At 55.7% G+C, this 16,288-nt stretch overlaps 4 protein-coding genes across 4 annotated transcripts; 2 read left to right on the forward strand and 2 right to left on the reverse strand.

Moving 5' to 3' along the window:
• Positions 1–190: 190 nt before the first annotated feature.
• Positions 191–4,217, reverse strand: BDP81DRAFT_382228 (WD40-repeat-containing domain protein). Its single transcript, XM_060586904.1, has 2 exons — positions 3,988–4,217; positions 191–3,866 (listed from the first exon to the last, which is right to left on the reverse strand). Exons 1-2 carry the CDS (start codon positions 4,003–4,005, stop codon positions 309–311), a joined length of 3,576 nt encoding a protein of 1,191 aa, XP_060440968.1. The 5' UTR covers positions 4,006–4,217; the 3' UTR covers positions 191–308.
• A 295-nt stretch (positions 4,218–4,512) lies between these two features.
• Positions 4,513–6,081, reverse strand: BDP81DRAFT_436871 (SUR7 protein). The gene has a single exon (XM_060591175.1). The coding sequence runs from the start codon at positions 5,846–5,848 to the stop codon at positions 4,823–4,825; it is 1,026 nt and encodes a 341-aa protein (XP_060440969.1). The 5' UTR covers positions 5,849–6,081; the 3' UTR covers positions 4,513–4,822.
• Positions 6,082–10,059: 3,978 nt separating this feature from the next.
• On the forward strand, positions 10,060–11,280 carry BDP81DRAFT_103884 (uncharacterized protein). The gene is made up of 2 exons (XM_060581396.1): positions 10,060–10,666; positions 10,975–11,280. Exons 1-2 carry the CDS (start codon positions 10,190–10,192, stop codon positions 10,993–10,995), a joined length of 498 nt encoding a protein of 165 aa, XP_060440970.1. The 5' UTR covers positions 10,060–10,189; the 3' UTR covers positions 10,996–11,280.
• Positions 11,281–13,959: 2,679 nt separating this feature from the next.
• Positions 13,960–16,033, forward strand: BDP81DRAFT_103954 (calcineurin-like phosphoesterase). The gene is made up of 2 exons (XM_060581397.1): positions 13,960–15,615; positions 15,667–16,033. The coding sequence occupies exons 1-2, from the start codon at positions 14,212–14,214 to the stop codon at positions 15,907–15,909; spliced, it is 1,647 nt and encodes a 548-aa protein (XP_060440971.1). The 5' UTR covers positions 13,960–14,211; the 3' UTR covers positions 15,910–16,033.
• The last annotated feature ends 255 nt before the right edge of the window (positions 16,034–16,288 follow it).

Below are 16,288 nucleotides of genomic sequence, written 5' to 3' on the forward strand. Positions count from 1 at the left end.
GAGCTTGGATCCTCAGTGACGGAAGGCAAAAGAAACCGTTGTCGTCGTAAGAACTGGGCCGGACCCTAGATGCCGTGTGAGGGAGACAGAACCTACACGATGGCTGCTGCCCCTGTTGTCGTCCTTGCTACTGCGAGTTCATGATAATAGAATCACGAATCAATACACAAGTACCTGCGGCGAAGCAAGGTTTCAGAATAGCTTCATTGTATCAGTAAACCATCATCTACTTCATCTCTATTTTATCTAACCATGTAATGATGCTTTCCCGCCAATCATCCCATCACCCGAGCCCCTTTTTATTTCCCTCACGACCTCCAATCCCAAACCTCGAGCCCAACACCGCCGACAGCAACCTTGCCATCCCCAATAATCTCAACATCGCCGGCATCCGCGACGCCGCTATACTCGTCCGCCAGCAACGTAACCTCCTCCACCCCCTCGCGCCACCCGAGCCGCCACATCTTGACCCGCTGGTCATTACTGACCGTCACAAAGTCCACCCTTCCTCCTGCTTCCATAGACCCTCCGAGGACAGTGAGCCCGTTAATAGCCGCCGCGTGCGCTTTCCTGACCCCGGCTCTCGTCAGGGGCTCGAGACTGCCCTCATTGTTGTCAGAGCTGCTGAGTGTAACGATGCCCAGCGCATTGTCGTCGCCGCCAGTAAGGACCACAACCTCGTCGTCAGATGTGGAATGCACGTCAAGGGCCTTGATACTACTCTGGTGGATCCGCTCCGTATACCGCAGAACGTACTCTGACCCCTCAGATCGCCAAACAGCAAGACACCCGTCCGTCGCGGCCGTAATGACGTCAAACACACCCTCCTGGACCCGGAGGTGCCGCGCTTGCGTCAGGCAGGCGCCGGTATACTGCCCCTTGAAGAGTAACTCGAACCCTTGGCCGGGTGTATACCTATACGTCTTGACAAACGAGTTGGAAAAGGCCATGGTGACGGCGACGCTGCCGTTCTCCCCCATGTCCAGCGCCACGACGTCGAAGCTCGTGATACGGAGGTCCCCGTCCTCGCTCTTATCCGCAAACACGGCCTCGCGCATCAAGCCTAGCCCCCTCTCGCCGAGATCGCACGCCCGCCAGACCATGAACTCTTCGTTGCCGCTGCAGCTGAAGAGGAGATCCTCGCCGAGCCATTTGAGGGACTGTAGACCTGCCGTGTGGACCTTGACGACCTTGACGCAGCGCAGCTCCCACCTTTCAGGCGTGGAAGACCCGGAGGCAGCGGCGGCGGTGTACTTCCAGATGCGAATCGAAGTGTCCTCGGAGCCGGTGGCGATGTAGCGACGCCCAGAGTACGCAATGGCGCGGACCTCGCGGCCGTGGGACCCGCGCTTGAGGGTGCGGTGATGGGTTGCGGCGACGGAGGGGTTGTGCTGGGTGTATACGCCCAAGGTAGCCGCCTTGTTGAAGACGAAGCGCATGCCGTGTTGAGAGAGGTTGTTGTTGTTGTTGTTGTTGTTGTTGTTGTTGTTGCTGCTGCTGCCGCTGCTGTTGTCGTGGCCTCGCCGGGTGTAGGCAAAGGCGCGGTGCGCGCCGCCGCAGTCGACGCGGAGAATCTCCTCGTGCCGCGTCTCGTTCCACACGATGAAGTTCTTGCTGCGGAAGCCGCAGAGGATCAGGTCACCACCGCCACTGCCGCCGTCAGAAAGCCATGCGTCCTCGAGGTTCGGCACCGCTGCGGGCGCCGTCTCGTGGCGCAGGTGGATCGCGGAGGCAGAGGTCTCGTAGACTCGGTAGTTTCCGTCGCGGCTCGTCGTGATGATGTGAGATGCCGCCGCCGCAGCAGAGGCAGAGGAAGTGGGGAAGACGTTGATGGAGGTGATTGCGTCGCCGGAGCGGCGGTCCGGTGCCGGGAACGGGATGAGCTGCTGCTGGTCTCCCTGGGCGCGGCGGAAGACGGACACGTAGCCGTGGCGCGAGCCGAGGACGAGGAGGTCGTTGATCTGGCAGGCGGCCGTGACGACGAATCTGCTGTCGAGCTCGGGGACGGGCACCATGGAGGTGACGGCTGAAGCGTCTAGGTCCAGCGTCAGGATCTGCATGGCGTCTCCGCTGCCCAGCATGGTGACGAGGAACTCGAGCTTCTTCTTCTTCTTCTTCTTCTCCGATCCCTCTGCCGAGGGGTTGTTCAGGGGGAATATGTCTGCCACTTTACCGGGCACTGTGCCGATCTGCTGGACGGTCGAGTCGCGGTAGAGTAGGATCTTCTTGTTGGCCGTGCCTATCAGTGCCAGGTCCGGTGCCGGGCTCTTCAAGCTCGTGCAGGCATTCAGGGCGCGCAACGTCTCTCCGTCGGTCCCGATCTGTGTCCACGTGAGTTCCGGTCTAAAGGAGCCGACGAGAAGACGGCCGGTGGTGCTCGTCGCGACAATAGTGTCCTCGTGAACGAACGCAAAACGCTGGAAGGCCTCTTTCGTCTCTAGGGGAATCGCGAAGTCGGGATTCCGCGGGGGCAGCTTGCTGACCACGTCCCGCATCACCAAAGTCTGCAGTTCGCTCGGCAGTTCCTGCAGCTTGGACGCGGTGCTGCTGCTGCCGCCGCCAGCCGCGCGGTCCGAGAAGAGGTTAATCTTGCTATCCGCGCCGCCCGTGGCGACCAGAATCTGCCCGTCGGCCTTCTCCATGACGGCGGTAGCCCAGATATGTTTCCCGTCGTGGCGGGCATACGTCTCCTTGTACGTGATGCTCCCAGCGACGGGCGCCTCGCCCTCGACCGCCGCCGACTTTGCTCTCCGCCGCCACTCCTCGACGTCGACCTTCAGAGACCAGGCCTGCAGCGTAGAGTCCTCGCCAAAGGAGTACACTGTCGCGGGACGGCCTCGCGCCAGCTCATCGAGCCCTCCAAACGGGAACCTGACGTGCCAGATGCGTGAGATATGGCCCATGACCATAGCCAGGGGCGCACTTGATGCGACCTGTGTTGTAGTGAGGTCTGTGGCAGCAGCCGTCGAAGTCGCAGCAGCAGCAGCAGCAGCAGCACCTCCGAAGCCCGTCTCCCTGGCCTCTCCAAAGGCGTCGTACTGCAGACGCGGCGAGCCCGGTCTCTCGGTGATGTCCCAGATGCGAATCGTCCTATCATCGCTACAGCTAGCGAGCAGCCTCGCCGTGCGTCCCTCGCCGAGGTCGATCTCGTGCGAAATGTCCACGCCAAAAATGGAGCCTTCGTGGCCCGTGAAGACGAAGAGGACCTCGCACCACGGCTTGCCCGCGCTCGCGTCGTCTGTGTCTTCAGCGGCTGCTGTGCCGCCGTCGCCGGAGAAGTGGCACTTCCAGACAATAATCTCGCCAAAGACTGTGCCGCCGGCGACGAGCACGGAGGTCTTTGAGATCCACGTCAGGTTGGCCGAGTACAGGATCGGCCGGGACGGCGACACGATGCGGCCGAATGCAATCGTTTTGCCATCGGTCCCGATGGAGAACTCGAGGACCTCGTTATGCGCCGTGATCAGCACGCCGCGGTCCGCGTCCTCGGGGCAGATGACGCCGTCGTAGATCCAATCCGGCGCCTTGGCCTCGACAACTTCTACCGGTGCCTCCACCGTTCCGTCTTCACCTCCGAGGATGAGCTCTTCAATGATGCCAGCAGAGACGACGGCCACGGCCTGGTTTCCCCAGAGCAGCACATGCCGCCGGCCTTGCCCCGCGGCAGCGGCGACGTGGATGCCGTGGATGGGCTGGGCGTGAAAGATCCCCAGCTGGCAGCGCAGCCGGCCCTCGCCGTCGTACACCTTCAGCTCCGTGTCCTCGCCGGCGAGCAGGTACGTCTCGCCATCCCTGGCGTTGAAGAAGCTGAGGCCGGTGACGGGGGTGAAGTAGTGATCCCTCTGCAGGGGTCCGGCTACGAATTGCTGTTTCTGTTCTTTAGCTTGAAGTACATATTTCAATCCCCTTCTTTCTTTATTAGAGAAACAATATGTGAATACTATTTTAGGAGTCTAGGGGGTGAGAGACAGAGCATGGATTACTAACTGCATGGTGACGGTTCATGAAGGAAGAGCGGGCAGCCGTTCAGACAGGCCTGCCCAAGTCGGGTAATATCTGACTCTTGCGTATCTTCACTTGCTAAGAAAAAAAAAAAGTCTCACTAGAGGGGTTGTCCTAGCGTTTAGAAAAGCGAGGTCTTGGAGCGGTGCGTTTCTTTTGGATGGTGGTTGCCTAAGGTCCCAAGAGCAAGATGCTAGTCTTTTGCGGCTGAGCTGAGCTGGTTGCATTAAGGTCCTTCCTCCGGTCAGCACTTGATGGTGGTTCAGGATGTAATGTGGTGGATCGAGTCATCGTCCACCCCTCTGCGATTTGGTGGAGTTTTTTCTCTCTGGTGTGGTTTTTTTTTTTTTCTGTGAGAAATTCGAGGTAATCCTCTGACAGTGTCAATAGACTCCAAGATGCACGTTGTTTGGGATTTGCCCACCATCTGAGATGCAAGTCACGATTCAATTGTAGGACACACTCTCTCACATGAAACCTACACACTTCACTTGGCCAGACACAGAAAAGTTTGTAAAATTCTGGTATGATTTTCGTAATTGCTCTATGAGCATTGGAATTCTATAGACAATAAAGCCTGGATGGGGGTATCTCCAATCCCGAGCAGTCCACTAAAGGAATCAACTGTCGTCATCCCCCTGACGATCATCTTCGTCCGCATAGCTACTAAACATTCATATCCACCTCCGTGCGTATTCGTCGTTCTCATGATAGTGAGCCGTTACCCAACGCCAACAATGCTGAAATCAAAAGTGCTGTCAAATCGAACGGCTTCCTCGTACAATTAAAAATTACCACCCCGCGCCTTCAAGTGCTGAACTTAAGAGCGGTGGGAGTAAGGCTCGTAGGCAGTCTCACCACGGGCACCGCTGGCGTAGCGGGGAGCACCGTACTGAGTAGCCTGCTGCTGCTTGTAGAAGCCGTTCTCCTCGTGGATGGGCTGGTAGCTGCTGGACTGGGGAAGAAGCTTCTCGCCGTCGCTGTTGAGCTTGCGGTCCTTGCGGGTGTGGCTGGGAGCGCAGCAGCAGACGGTGAACATCCAGAAGAAGCCGGCGCCGAGGGCGAGAGCGGCAGAGATCCAGATGAGAGCGAGGAAGCTGTTGTTGAAGCCAGCAGAGACACCGTAGTACTTGGCAGTGCCCTCAACAGCGCCAACGACGATGACAGACATGGCAGTGGAGAGAGCGGCGGAAGCGCAGACGGCGACGGAAGCGAGGGAGGCGACGAGGAAGGTGATGCAGGACATGACGCGAGTGCAGTTGGCGAAGATGCCGAAGACGATCTCGAGACCAAGGGCGATGAAGGCGATGATGTAGGCAACCTGAGTCCACTTGGTGGCGGTCTTGAAGGTGGAGAGAGCGGTGTTGACCTCATCGGGAAGCTCGATCTTGCGGCCGGCAGCAGTTCCAATGGTCTCGAGGGTAGAGGTGTTCAGGTAGGAGGAAGCCCAGTCGAACTTGGCCTTGGTGCAGGTCTTGTCGCCGTTGGTGTCGGTAGTGCAGTAACCCCAGAGAGCAATGTCGTAGAGGTTGTCGAGGCCAAGGTCGGCGGCGGTGATGTTGCTGGTCTGGGTTGTGGAGTCGGTGGCAGCCTTGGTGATGGCGTTGTCACCATCGCCGGTGAGAAGAGCACGGTCGTGGTATTTGCCAAAGTTGACTGCCTTAACGTCTCTTGAGACTATACTTGATAACGAAGCAGGGTTGATCTCGAGATCGGTGAGGTTGACGCGGAACATGTAAAGGTCCTTGTTGGAAACACCGCCGAGAGCAGCGACCAACAGGAAGATCATGGAACCAACGCTGAGGATGAATGGCAGAGCCACACAGATAACACGGCCGACACCCATCTTTGCTGTTGTGTGGTTGTTGGTTAAAGGCTGGTGTATAAGTTTAGAGTTATAGTGTTTGTAGATAGGCCGATTTCGGTAAGTGGGTCGGCTTGTCGTCAACGAATGTAACTAGGAAAGAAACGATCGTTGGTGGGCGGAAAGTGTGTAAAGAGGAAGTGAGGAGAAAAAGGGAAGAAGAGAAGCCCTTTTTGAGAGTAGTGTGTATGCGAGAGAGAGAGAGAGAGAGAGAGAGAGAGGGGCAAACGGATGTGAGTGTGATGAGTGTAAGAAGTAAGAGGCTGACACAGACGGACGAGCGTTGATGTTTATAAAACAGTAGGAAGGAGGGAGCAGGACCGTAGGTGCAGGCTTGGAAGTGCCGTTACGTATTTTTGCGTAAGGCACAGTACGGCAAGGAAGGCGCAGGGCGAGCAGGTTGGGGCACTTGCACTTTGCTTGGGGGGCACTGGGGGGTGGGCAGGCCGCAGTGGGCAGTGGGCACCGTGGGAAGCGGAACATGGACAGGGACGCGGACGTGGCGCAGTACCGCGAAGTCGCGAACAGTGAACGGCTTTTTCTGGTGGAGATGGGACGGCTACCGGGGGATGATTAGGTAAGGCATCTACGGAGTACTAGGGATTCACTCTTCACCTTCACCTTCACACACCTACGGATACCTAGTAATAGGGACTCCGTAAGGTGCTAAGGCAAAGATTGCGTTGCTGACGGGCTGCACAGTAGCGGGCCAACGACTCAGCCCCCGGCCCTGCTAGGAACACCCATGACCCTTGAGAATCCCTCGACCGAGCAACGGCGTCCCGTCGACAGGACAGCCAGACCCCAGGCTGCCAAATAGCAGGCGGGAGCCGAACCGTCAAGCAAACGAGGTGCGGGAGCGGTGCTATGCTGTGCTGTGGCTCCTCTGTCCTCCACTCTGTCTCCGAGCCTCTCGTCCTGACGTGTGTTGGTGGTGTTCTTTTTCTCGTCCTCGTCCTCCTCCTCCCACATGCCGTGCGAAAACACTGTATCGTACGCGACTCTCGAATCATCATCCATGTCCGCACAATGTCCGCAAGGCATTCACGCATTCATCTTGCCGTCTTGGCCTTTGACGATGAAAATGACCGATGCAGCACCTTCCAAACACTGCTATGTATCCGCTACAGAGGCTCTACTACTCTATTTTCACGGACAGAGAGACACAGACATTGAAGCCGGGGGACAAGATGGGGAAGGCCTGGAATTAGGAATAAGGGTAGATGCTGACAGCCTGACAGGGATGTCCATCCGTAGGACAGATGCCGCGGTGACGCCACAGACGGGTACCTTTCTGGCTATGCTGCCTGCGCACGGGTACTTTCTGACACTGGCGTCAAACTTTGCTCACCTTCACCTTTGCCGTAGCTGTCGAGCCCGGGATTCTGTTCCCTTCAGATCCTGCTGCTTCAGCTAACATACTGCTTCAACAGACTCACCTTCAAATCATCAATGATTCCTCAAAGAGAGAGATATGCAGACTTGAGATGTTTTGGAGCATCTGCATGCCCCATCGCCATCATTAGAATTACGGGATGTGATGCCGGCCTGTATATCGACGAGGCTTGGGACGACTAGGAAGTAACAAGTCCAATCTCACCGTACAGCAAAGCCGCCGCAGATTGATTGAACGTAGAGCCGGGCCAAGACACCATGGAGCTGAGCTTAGAATATGCTATTGTAAAGGTACCTACCTAGACCGAAAGAAGATAAACTACCTCAAGTGAGGATGGGTGGTGGTAAAGCCGATGTGTGAGGTAACTGATTGTTATTCCCGAACGGCGAAAGTCCTCGGAAGTAGGAACGTTTCCACTTGGTGCTCTCATCTCGTCGTACGCGTCCATTGCCTCGAATCTCTCATTCGTCCTTGGCTTCGTGGCCGGTCGGACTCGTGGAAGTTCGGAAAAGATGAGATGGAACGGCGCACCAAGCACCACCACCATCATCATCGCACACTGTGATCACTGTATACAGCTGTGTACAGAGCCTCTCACAAAGTTTGGAGAAACATGAACCCCCGGCCAGCCAACCTCCAGTTTCTTTCCAGATTCCCATGGAGAAGCATGGGAATGAAGTGGTCCTTGTCTGATATCACTGCGGATAACAAGATTCACACGTCAATCACCATCCTTGGGACAGCCGATCGCTCGTGTGTTGCTCAAGGGACAAGTACACTAGCGGCGACCAGAGCAAGAAACAAAAACAGTCCAATAGGTTCAAGATGCTCATCAGAGTCGCATCTACATCAACGATTTGCCTTGATCGGCAGGCAGTCTCGCAGTCTGACACGTCCAAGCTGCTAGTTGGGTTCCATCCGTCCACGCAATTAAAGTGGTCCAGGGGTTCGTCATCCTGCGGAGGCTCAGCTCTGGTTTTTTTTTTTTTTTTTTTTTTTTTTTTTTTTTTTTTTTTTTTTTGCTCCTCCCAAGTTCTCGTCCTTCGAGACTGCGGAAGAGAGAATTACGGCAGCGCAAAAGAAGACTAGTGTGATTTTTGTGACACCTGCACTGCAGCACTTGGTACCGGATTTTCCATTGCCCACGTTCCGAATTCTCTTCTTTTTTACCGTATCAACTGCGCATCTATTCGTACAGCCATCGACATCGGCGTTTTGCTGTATTCATGGTGAAGTGATAGTCAGCTCAGCCCCACGGGACGTGTTTGGTAACAACCGGCTATCGAACTAACTAGGCTGGCTGGCTGGCTGGGCTGAGTGAGGTGGTATTAATGATGGTGGCTGGTCATCTTTTCGGGCTTCGCCAGATCGCCCACTTAGAAGTTGGCCCCGCTCCCCAGTGTCCCCCCCAACCCGTCTTTTTCCCAATTCCCACTAGCACCAGATGGAACCCTCTTTTTTTCTGTGTGTGTGTGTGTCTCTCTCTCTCTCTCTCTACCAGCTAATTTTAGAAACTCCTCCCGTCTCTTTTCTTTTTCCCTCCCACAATTCGTCCAACACCGCCCAACTGCCAACCAAACGGGGACACCAACGCCCGGGTCCAACAACCACTTTCCGGTCGTCGGCGCCGAATCACGCATCGCGAGGCTCGGTTTCAATACGGGGCCCTCCCGAGGGCCCTGAAGCCTGTGGCTCTTTCGAATTTTTAAGGTTGCCGAGCTTTCTCGAAGAACCTAACAAGCGACCTTGAATTCATCGTCATTGGCTGGGCATCACCTCTCGACACCGTGACGAAGCCATCACCGCCACCATTGTCCAGCGCAAACTCCAGGAACAGGGCCTGAAACCGTAGATTAGCTCCCGTGCCGTCCTCGCCTACCTCGGCGAGAATTCAAAGAAACATGAACCCACAACGGATAGACCAGCTTATCAACCTCTGATGCATGCTGCGCGACGGTGACATCTGGCCCTACATCCGAAAGAGGGGCCGTTGATGGCTCTTCTTTGACATGAACTCAAATTCACTACGACCCCCACCAATGTTGCAGTCTCTTTACCCGTCGTGGCAGCTCCCGCAAAATACGTACGACTCGGCCGCGAACACCGTCGTGGCTCGGCCAACCCCAAGCTCTGCGTTTGCATCTCGCGGTGGAGCCTGTGCTGACTAGAGGCTAGAGCTCGGATTTTGGCTCATGGGGTTTGTGGAGAGACGAACTCAGGCCGCTGCAGCCTGCAGCTTTGCGTTGGTTCGTCGCATTATCTGAATCTTGCCATCGTTGCTAACTTGCTGCTGCTGCTTCTCTTGGCAAAAAGGTATGCCACCAGGCCCATTCCCGCCCCACCTCGTGTAAGTTGTTGTCTTCTGCTGCTGTGTTTCTTTGGTGTTTTGTTTGCTTCCTCATTTGGCAGAACTTGGACGATAGATATCCGTATCTCAGGCCTTGGCTGCAACGCTATCCTTTAGGAGCGAATACCTAGTGTAAATGCCCACGGAGATGCTGTGCGGAGTACATCCCGGGAACAGCTGCGCGATCAAGCCTCGAATTTCTCCGTCCCCCACTCACCTCACGCCGCGACTGCAAGAGCCTCGAACGACGTTTTCGAAAAAGTTCAACTCGAGTCGAGATCCGTTTCAGCGGCGAGAGCGAAATTTCGAGAGACCCTGAATCCCAGGCGGGGACATGCCCGGCAGGGGAGGGCCTGCAATAGCGGCCCCCAGATATAGGACCGCAGCCACGCAACCTTCTTTGGCCGGCTTCCGAGTCCTCTCTAATACATAAGACAGCCAGAAAGACGAAAGAGCTGGTTGATGGCTCGGGGTCCATGTCCGGCGGGGCCAGACACAATGCCCCTCCCTCCCGAAGGCGGCGATACCGGCCTGACGCGCGGTGTACGGCGGCGGCATTACAAGACATCTCGCCATCTGCATGAACTCGCTCTCGCGCGGCCGACTTTGTGGCGTGTTCACACCTCGGAGTACCGACTTGGACGAGCCCTACCGACTTATCGAGTCTTGCGCGCGGGTAAGCCTACCTGGGCTCGGTGAAGACTTGTCTGCCTCTGAGTCTTTGGAGGGGGAACAATTCACCTGGCATTTTGGGAAGCCTGTTTGGCTACATGCGTACCCTGGGAACGATACTCACGATTTCACGCATCACATTCGTGGCACTGGGAGACCTACCACGCAAACCTGCAGCCGCATAACCTATCGCGGACCACACACAACGCGGCCTACCGTCGCACGTCGCAGCTACCTATTCCAGATTCCTGTTTGTTGGATTCGCCGGCAACGTGGGAGCCAAAAACCGCTTCCCCCGCCATTTTTGAGGCCCTCAACCACCGTTGCACGGCAGCCAGGTGCAGCACGTGCTCGTGTGGACGCGGGGACAACGCACCGAAGGAATGTGTGACACTTTTTTCTGGAATGGAATGTCAGCATTGGGATCCTCAATTCATCCAACCTTTTCTCGATTCACTCGTCCTGCTTCTTTTCGGCAGGTGGCTGTGTGGGGTTTTGTCAATCAGTGTCTCTCTTACACCGCTGCACCGAAGCCGGAAGTTTGAAGGTTTTGAGACAGTTGGAACCGCATTCGTGGATTCGAGAGCGGTTCCAAGTGGTGATGAGAGACTTACTATCAAATTGACATGCACAAGTGTGTGTGGATGGATTTCCAACTATCAACGAAACCTCTGCTGATCGTCAACCACAGAGCCCATTACTGAAAGCACTTGATACGTTCAGAGGAAAGAAAAGGCATTGAAGAAAGCTGGACTGAGTGAATAACCACACAAGTCTCTACAAGGTGATCCGAAAGGCTATTGATCGCACGATGGTCACTTCTCAACATCCTCCCGTGCTTTCCACCCACCTTCACACACACACACACACACACACACTTTCCCTCTTTGGCCTCCTCCCCTCCCCTCCCCTCTCCTCTCGTCTCATCTCGGCTTGTTCTGCCTCCTCCCCTCTCCGCCCGGCTACCACACCCAAACTCGAACGCGCATACGAATAGCTGGGGAGTACCTAGAAGTTGCTGCAGATTCTATAATGCAATAACAGCAGTTGACCACGCGTCGGGGCGCTTCACAATCTGGTCTGGTATAGAATCAGCGCAAGAGGCCGAGTGGTTTTCTACACGGCGGTAACGCGTAGAAGAAAGAGCCCGCTAAGACACGTTGGACAAGAACTACTCGGCACCAACTGTCGTCACTGGGGAGAGGCGGTCCAAATCTGACCGAGCGGGAGCGGGACGGTGGAGGAGGGGAGGAGGGGGAGGAGGGGAGGAGGGGAGGAGGGGAATGGGTGGCAAGACTCTAGAGGGAACATCTCCTCACTCGATACAAGCGGTTGGTGCCATCGTGGTGGTGGTGGTGGTGGTGCGGCGGAGGAGGTCCAGGCCCCCGGGCTATCTGCTGGCGGAGAACTTCTCCCACCTAGTCGGCGCTCTGATTGGCACCGGGCCTGGTCCTTTTCAAGCAGGACGAGCTACAGCAGTTGGAGACTTGTTGGAATGGATTACCTATGGATGAAAGTGATTCAATCCTGAGGCCTGACCACTCGGCTTGTCTTGCGCTGAGCCTTAAGGCATCTGGTGTGACTGGCTACCAAGGTTGAAATGGGGAACAACAAGCAGCAACAGGAGCAATGAGGGGCTACTACAAGGTAGGCTTAGGTGCCGACATGCAGACCACATCGTCCACAAAGTCAATGTGTGTAATTGGGGAATATGGTGCGATTCCTCTCTTCAATGTGTGGAGGACAGGATGAAACTTGGCTTCAGTCTTGGGAATATCCCTCCTGTGTCAACGTATGCTTACTGACTGCCAACGTGATGTATGTTCTGGATGTGTATGGATATTCTTGCTTTGCAGTATGAGTGTCTTGCCGGGACGCTTGTCTTCGTCTCAACCTTTGTCTCTGCAACATCGACACAGGGGTTGGAGCTCCAAAAAAGGGATCAATCACCCAAGCGCTTTTACACTTTGTGGCTACCTTACTTCATCCCAGCATAATTATTTATCTGGCTGGGCCATTTGGATTGTCAACTCAATACCTTACGGATAGTCTATGCGCAGAGGCAATCAAGATCCGGCTTCTCTCGTGAGGGTCAATCAAGGTTATCAGAGATAAGCACCCAACATTGAACAGGCGCACGCCTTAGCCCGATATGTCCCACACATTCTCACCTCCCTTGTCACTCTAGATTAATTCCATTGCAAAGCAAGGCAATGTGATGGAAGCTGAGCAGGCGTGACAGGGCAGAGCAAGGTAAATAGATTTACGAGCGGTGCAGCACAGAGTGTCACAGACAAGCTGCAGAAGAGAGAGTACCACCTTACCTTACCTTACTTCGTAGACAGCCCCCCAGGTGGTGAGGTCAGGTCAGGTCAGCCCAGCCCAGCCCAGTCGAACTAACCCACGGGTTTCAGGCGCCGTAGAACAGGGAAAACACCTAGCAGGGAAGAAAGTGATCCAACTCCATCTTTGGATCCTTGGCAGGCGCACCATAGCACCACAGCACCCGGCCGCCAACCAAGAACTTGGGACCTTGATCTTGGGACTCTTGGGTGTGCCACTGGTGCTTTGGAGCAACCGGGCACACAGCTGGAATACTGGGAATTCTGGGAATTGGGTTGAATCGGAGACTGGACTTGTCCTCTCGTTTGGTAGCATCTGATGGCAGTACTAACTTTCTCACCACCACCCACCTCACCTCACTTCACCTCTGCTCACCACTCAAACCCCCCCTTCCCGCCACACACAAACACAATAACTTGATCCTCCCATGCTTTGTTCACAATATTGTCCATACTCCGTACACAACCACCACACCGGCTGCTGTCCCGATAACTTTGTGCATTGCGTGCGCCTCGAACAACCTTAGCCCACCTCAGTCACAGTTGCTCTCTATCCTTCCAAGGTTCCCCAATTTATCTCTCCACCTGTCTTACCTGAGCAACAACAACACACGCACGCTGCACGCCCAGCACAAAGGACCCCCTCGCCGTCTTTTCCGCTGCCAATTGCTGTTCTTCCGCCTCTTCTATCCGTACCTTGCCAATTCCCTTACTCTACCAGACAACCTACCACCACTACCAAGGTACTAACTACTATTACTGCTTCCACCACCACTTGGTAACTTGCTGGCTCCATCCGTCATAAATCCCCCCCCCCCCGCATTCCATTGAATCTGCGCCTTCCTTAGCACACCTCAGGTATCCCGTAGCCTTTCCACAGAAGGTGCCTCTTAGTCTCTCTATCCATCGAGGTACGGAGCCCAAACCTAATACCCGCCCGCTCTGTCCCCATGCCTGTCGCCTAGAACAATCCCGCCCGTCCTGCATCCGTCCCTCCTTGTACCTTCTCCTCCCGTACATACTCACCAACAACACCTCGGATTCTTCGCCTTATCTCCAGACTCCAGCCCACACGATCCGAACAAGGCTGACCAAAATCTCCTCACACGCAGTCGTCGACGACAAATGCCTCCATAGCTCCATTCCATCCGCGCCTGCCGACTTCGTTCGAGTCTTCTATCCCGTCGCTTCTTTGACCCGACACAACCGCCGCCCGCGAGCCACGTATACGTCACTCGCCCGTTTCCTCGCTTACTTACGACCCTCCTCCTCCTCCCCATCTCCAGCGATCGATCAAAGGCAATCGCCTTAACGCGCCCAAAACGGACATCTCAAGTGGACGCCGCTCTCCCTCCCGCATCCGCTTCCTGTCCATCCTCGATCGTCTATTCCATCCTCCCTAGGACCCCCTACTGCGACACAACATTACATTTTCCCATCTCGAGCCCCTGCCAGATCCGGGCTGTTGCGGCGAGACGTCTAGGCCAGCCACACATCAGACGAAGACGAGGCCAGCCCACGCGCACAACCCGACATACGACACCTACAACAATCGTCGTTCCTTCTGCATCGGCATACGAGCTACATCATGGGAAACCAGCCATCCAAGGAGGGTGGCCACGCTTCCACCAAAGGCCCTGGTGGCGACGGCACCGCTGAACCCCTCAAGTCCTACCCTTCCTTTGGCAGATCCGACACCAAGGACTCCTCCCGCTCCTTCAAGGCCCTGAGGTCCAAGATTCCCGGCTCGAGCAAGACGGACAGCCCGAGAAACTCAGTCATTACGTCTCCTACCGAGGAAAAATCCGACGCTGCTTCGGTCAAGTCGGGAAAAAGCGTAAAGTCCGGTGTCCCCCGAAGCCGCAGTGACTCCGCCACGTCGCCGACGTCCCCCTCTACTGACATTGAACCCCCGCTCGATGACTCTCAGCCGCCGCCATCCCCGACCCAGTCCAGCACCATCAAGAGCGGCATTCATGACGTGAGCGCAGCGCAAGCATCAGGAGAGGTCGACCATGTATCCGACCAACCCCCTTGTGCCGGAGGCAGTCTCAATACCCATATGCAGCAGCCGGGCAAGTCTATCCTGGCCACCAAGAACGCAGACGGCGCTGCCACCCCGGTCGCCAAAACCTCGTCGACAAACTCGGGAGACAGACACGAGGGAGGCGTCGCCATGAGCGAGATCAAGGACATCGACCTCGACGACTTCATCAAGCGTCTTCTGGATGCGGGCTACGCTGGCAAGGTCACAAAGAGCGTATGCTTGAAGAATGCCGAAATTGTCGCAATCTGCCAACGAGCTCGCGAAGTGTTCCTCTCCCAACCCGCCCTTCTGGAGCTTGATGCCCCGGTCAAGATTGTCGGTGACGTCCACGGCCAATACACGGACATCCTCCGCATGTTCGAGATGTGTGGCTTCCCGCCCTCGTCCAATTACCTCTGCCTGGGCGACTACGTCGACCGCGGCAAGCAATCTCTCGAGACAATTCTACTGCTGCTCTGCTACAAGCTCAAGTTCCCCGAGAACTTCTTCTTGCTGAGAGGAAACCACGAGTGCGCAAATGTTACGAGAGTGTACGGTTTCTACGACGAGTGCAAGCGTCGCTGCAATGTCAAGATCTGGAAGACATTCATTGACTGCTTCAACACGCTCCCGATTGCTGCCATTGTCGCTGGCAAGATTTTCTGCGTGCACGGAGGCCTCTCCCCTGCTCTCAGCCACATGGACGACATTCGCAACATTGCTCGACCCACCGATGTTCCCGACTACGGCCTGCTGAACGATCTGCTGTGGTCTGATCCAGCCGACATGGAGCAAGACTGGGAAGCCAACGAGAGAGGCGTGAGCTACTGTTTCGGCAAGAGAGTGATATTGGATTTCCTTGCAACCCACGACTTTGACTTGATTTGTCGAGCGCACATGGTGGTTGAGGACGGCTACGAATTCTTCAACGATAGAGTCCTTGTAACAGTCTTCAGTGCCCCCAACGTAAGTCTCTACGGATATTTTTGGACGAGCTCTGCTAACATGTGGCCATAGTACTGCGGCGAGTTCGACAACTGGGGTGCGGTCATGTCCGTTTCGAATGAATTGCTTTGCAGCTTCGAGCTGCTTAAGCCGCTAGACTCGAGTGCGCTGAAGAGCCACATCAAGAAGGGCAGGAACAAGAGGCAGAGCATGCTCAACAGCCCGGTGAGTAGACGCCGTGATTTTCTAAACGCAAAGACAGCGCAGTCACTAACTTCAGTACAGCCTGCACATGTCGAGCCGCGAAGCGTTTGATGAGGAGGCACGCTGGGGAGACGAGGGACAGCAGAGAATCTCCATTCATTGATGGATTATTATGAGTTACAATCAGTCGGGCAACCGGGCAGAACATTTCAGGTCAGAACACAATAGGCGAAACATGCGGCTCCGGCGGCATCACGAATACCCTCGGCAGGTGGAACTCCCCGAAGGACATGAGCACCTACTCGAGTCCGGTCGTACACGGACGATGCCTGCGAAAGGCGTAATAGCCGAGTCGAGTGATGGCCAGGTTGGGATACTTGGCAGGGTCAAACTCTAGCAGGTGCCGTTCGTTATTCGATCTCTACACACGGCTCGGGCAAGAGCAGGACGCAGCTGGGAATCTTGCGGATTTCCTTGATACGATAGGGCG

The sequence above is a fragment of the Colletotrichum phormii genome (assembly GCF_030913505.1).
Source record: "Colletotrichum phormii strain CBS 102054 chromosome Unknown BDP81scaffold_22, whole genome shotgun sequence".
NCBI lineage: Eukaryota > Fungi > Ascomycota > Sordariomycetes > Glomerellales > Glomerellaceae > Colletotrichum > Colletotrichum phormii.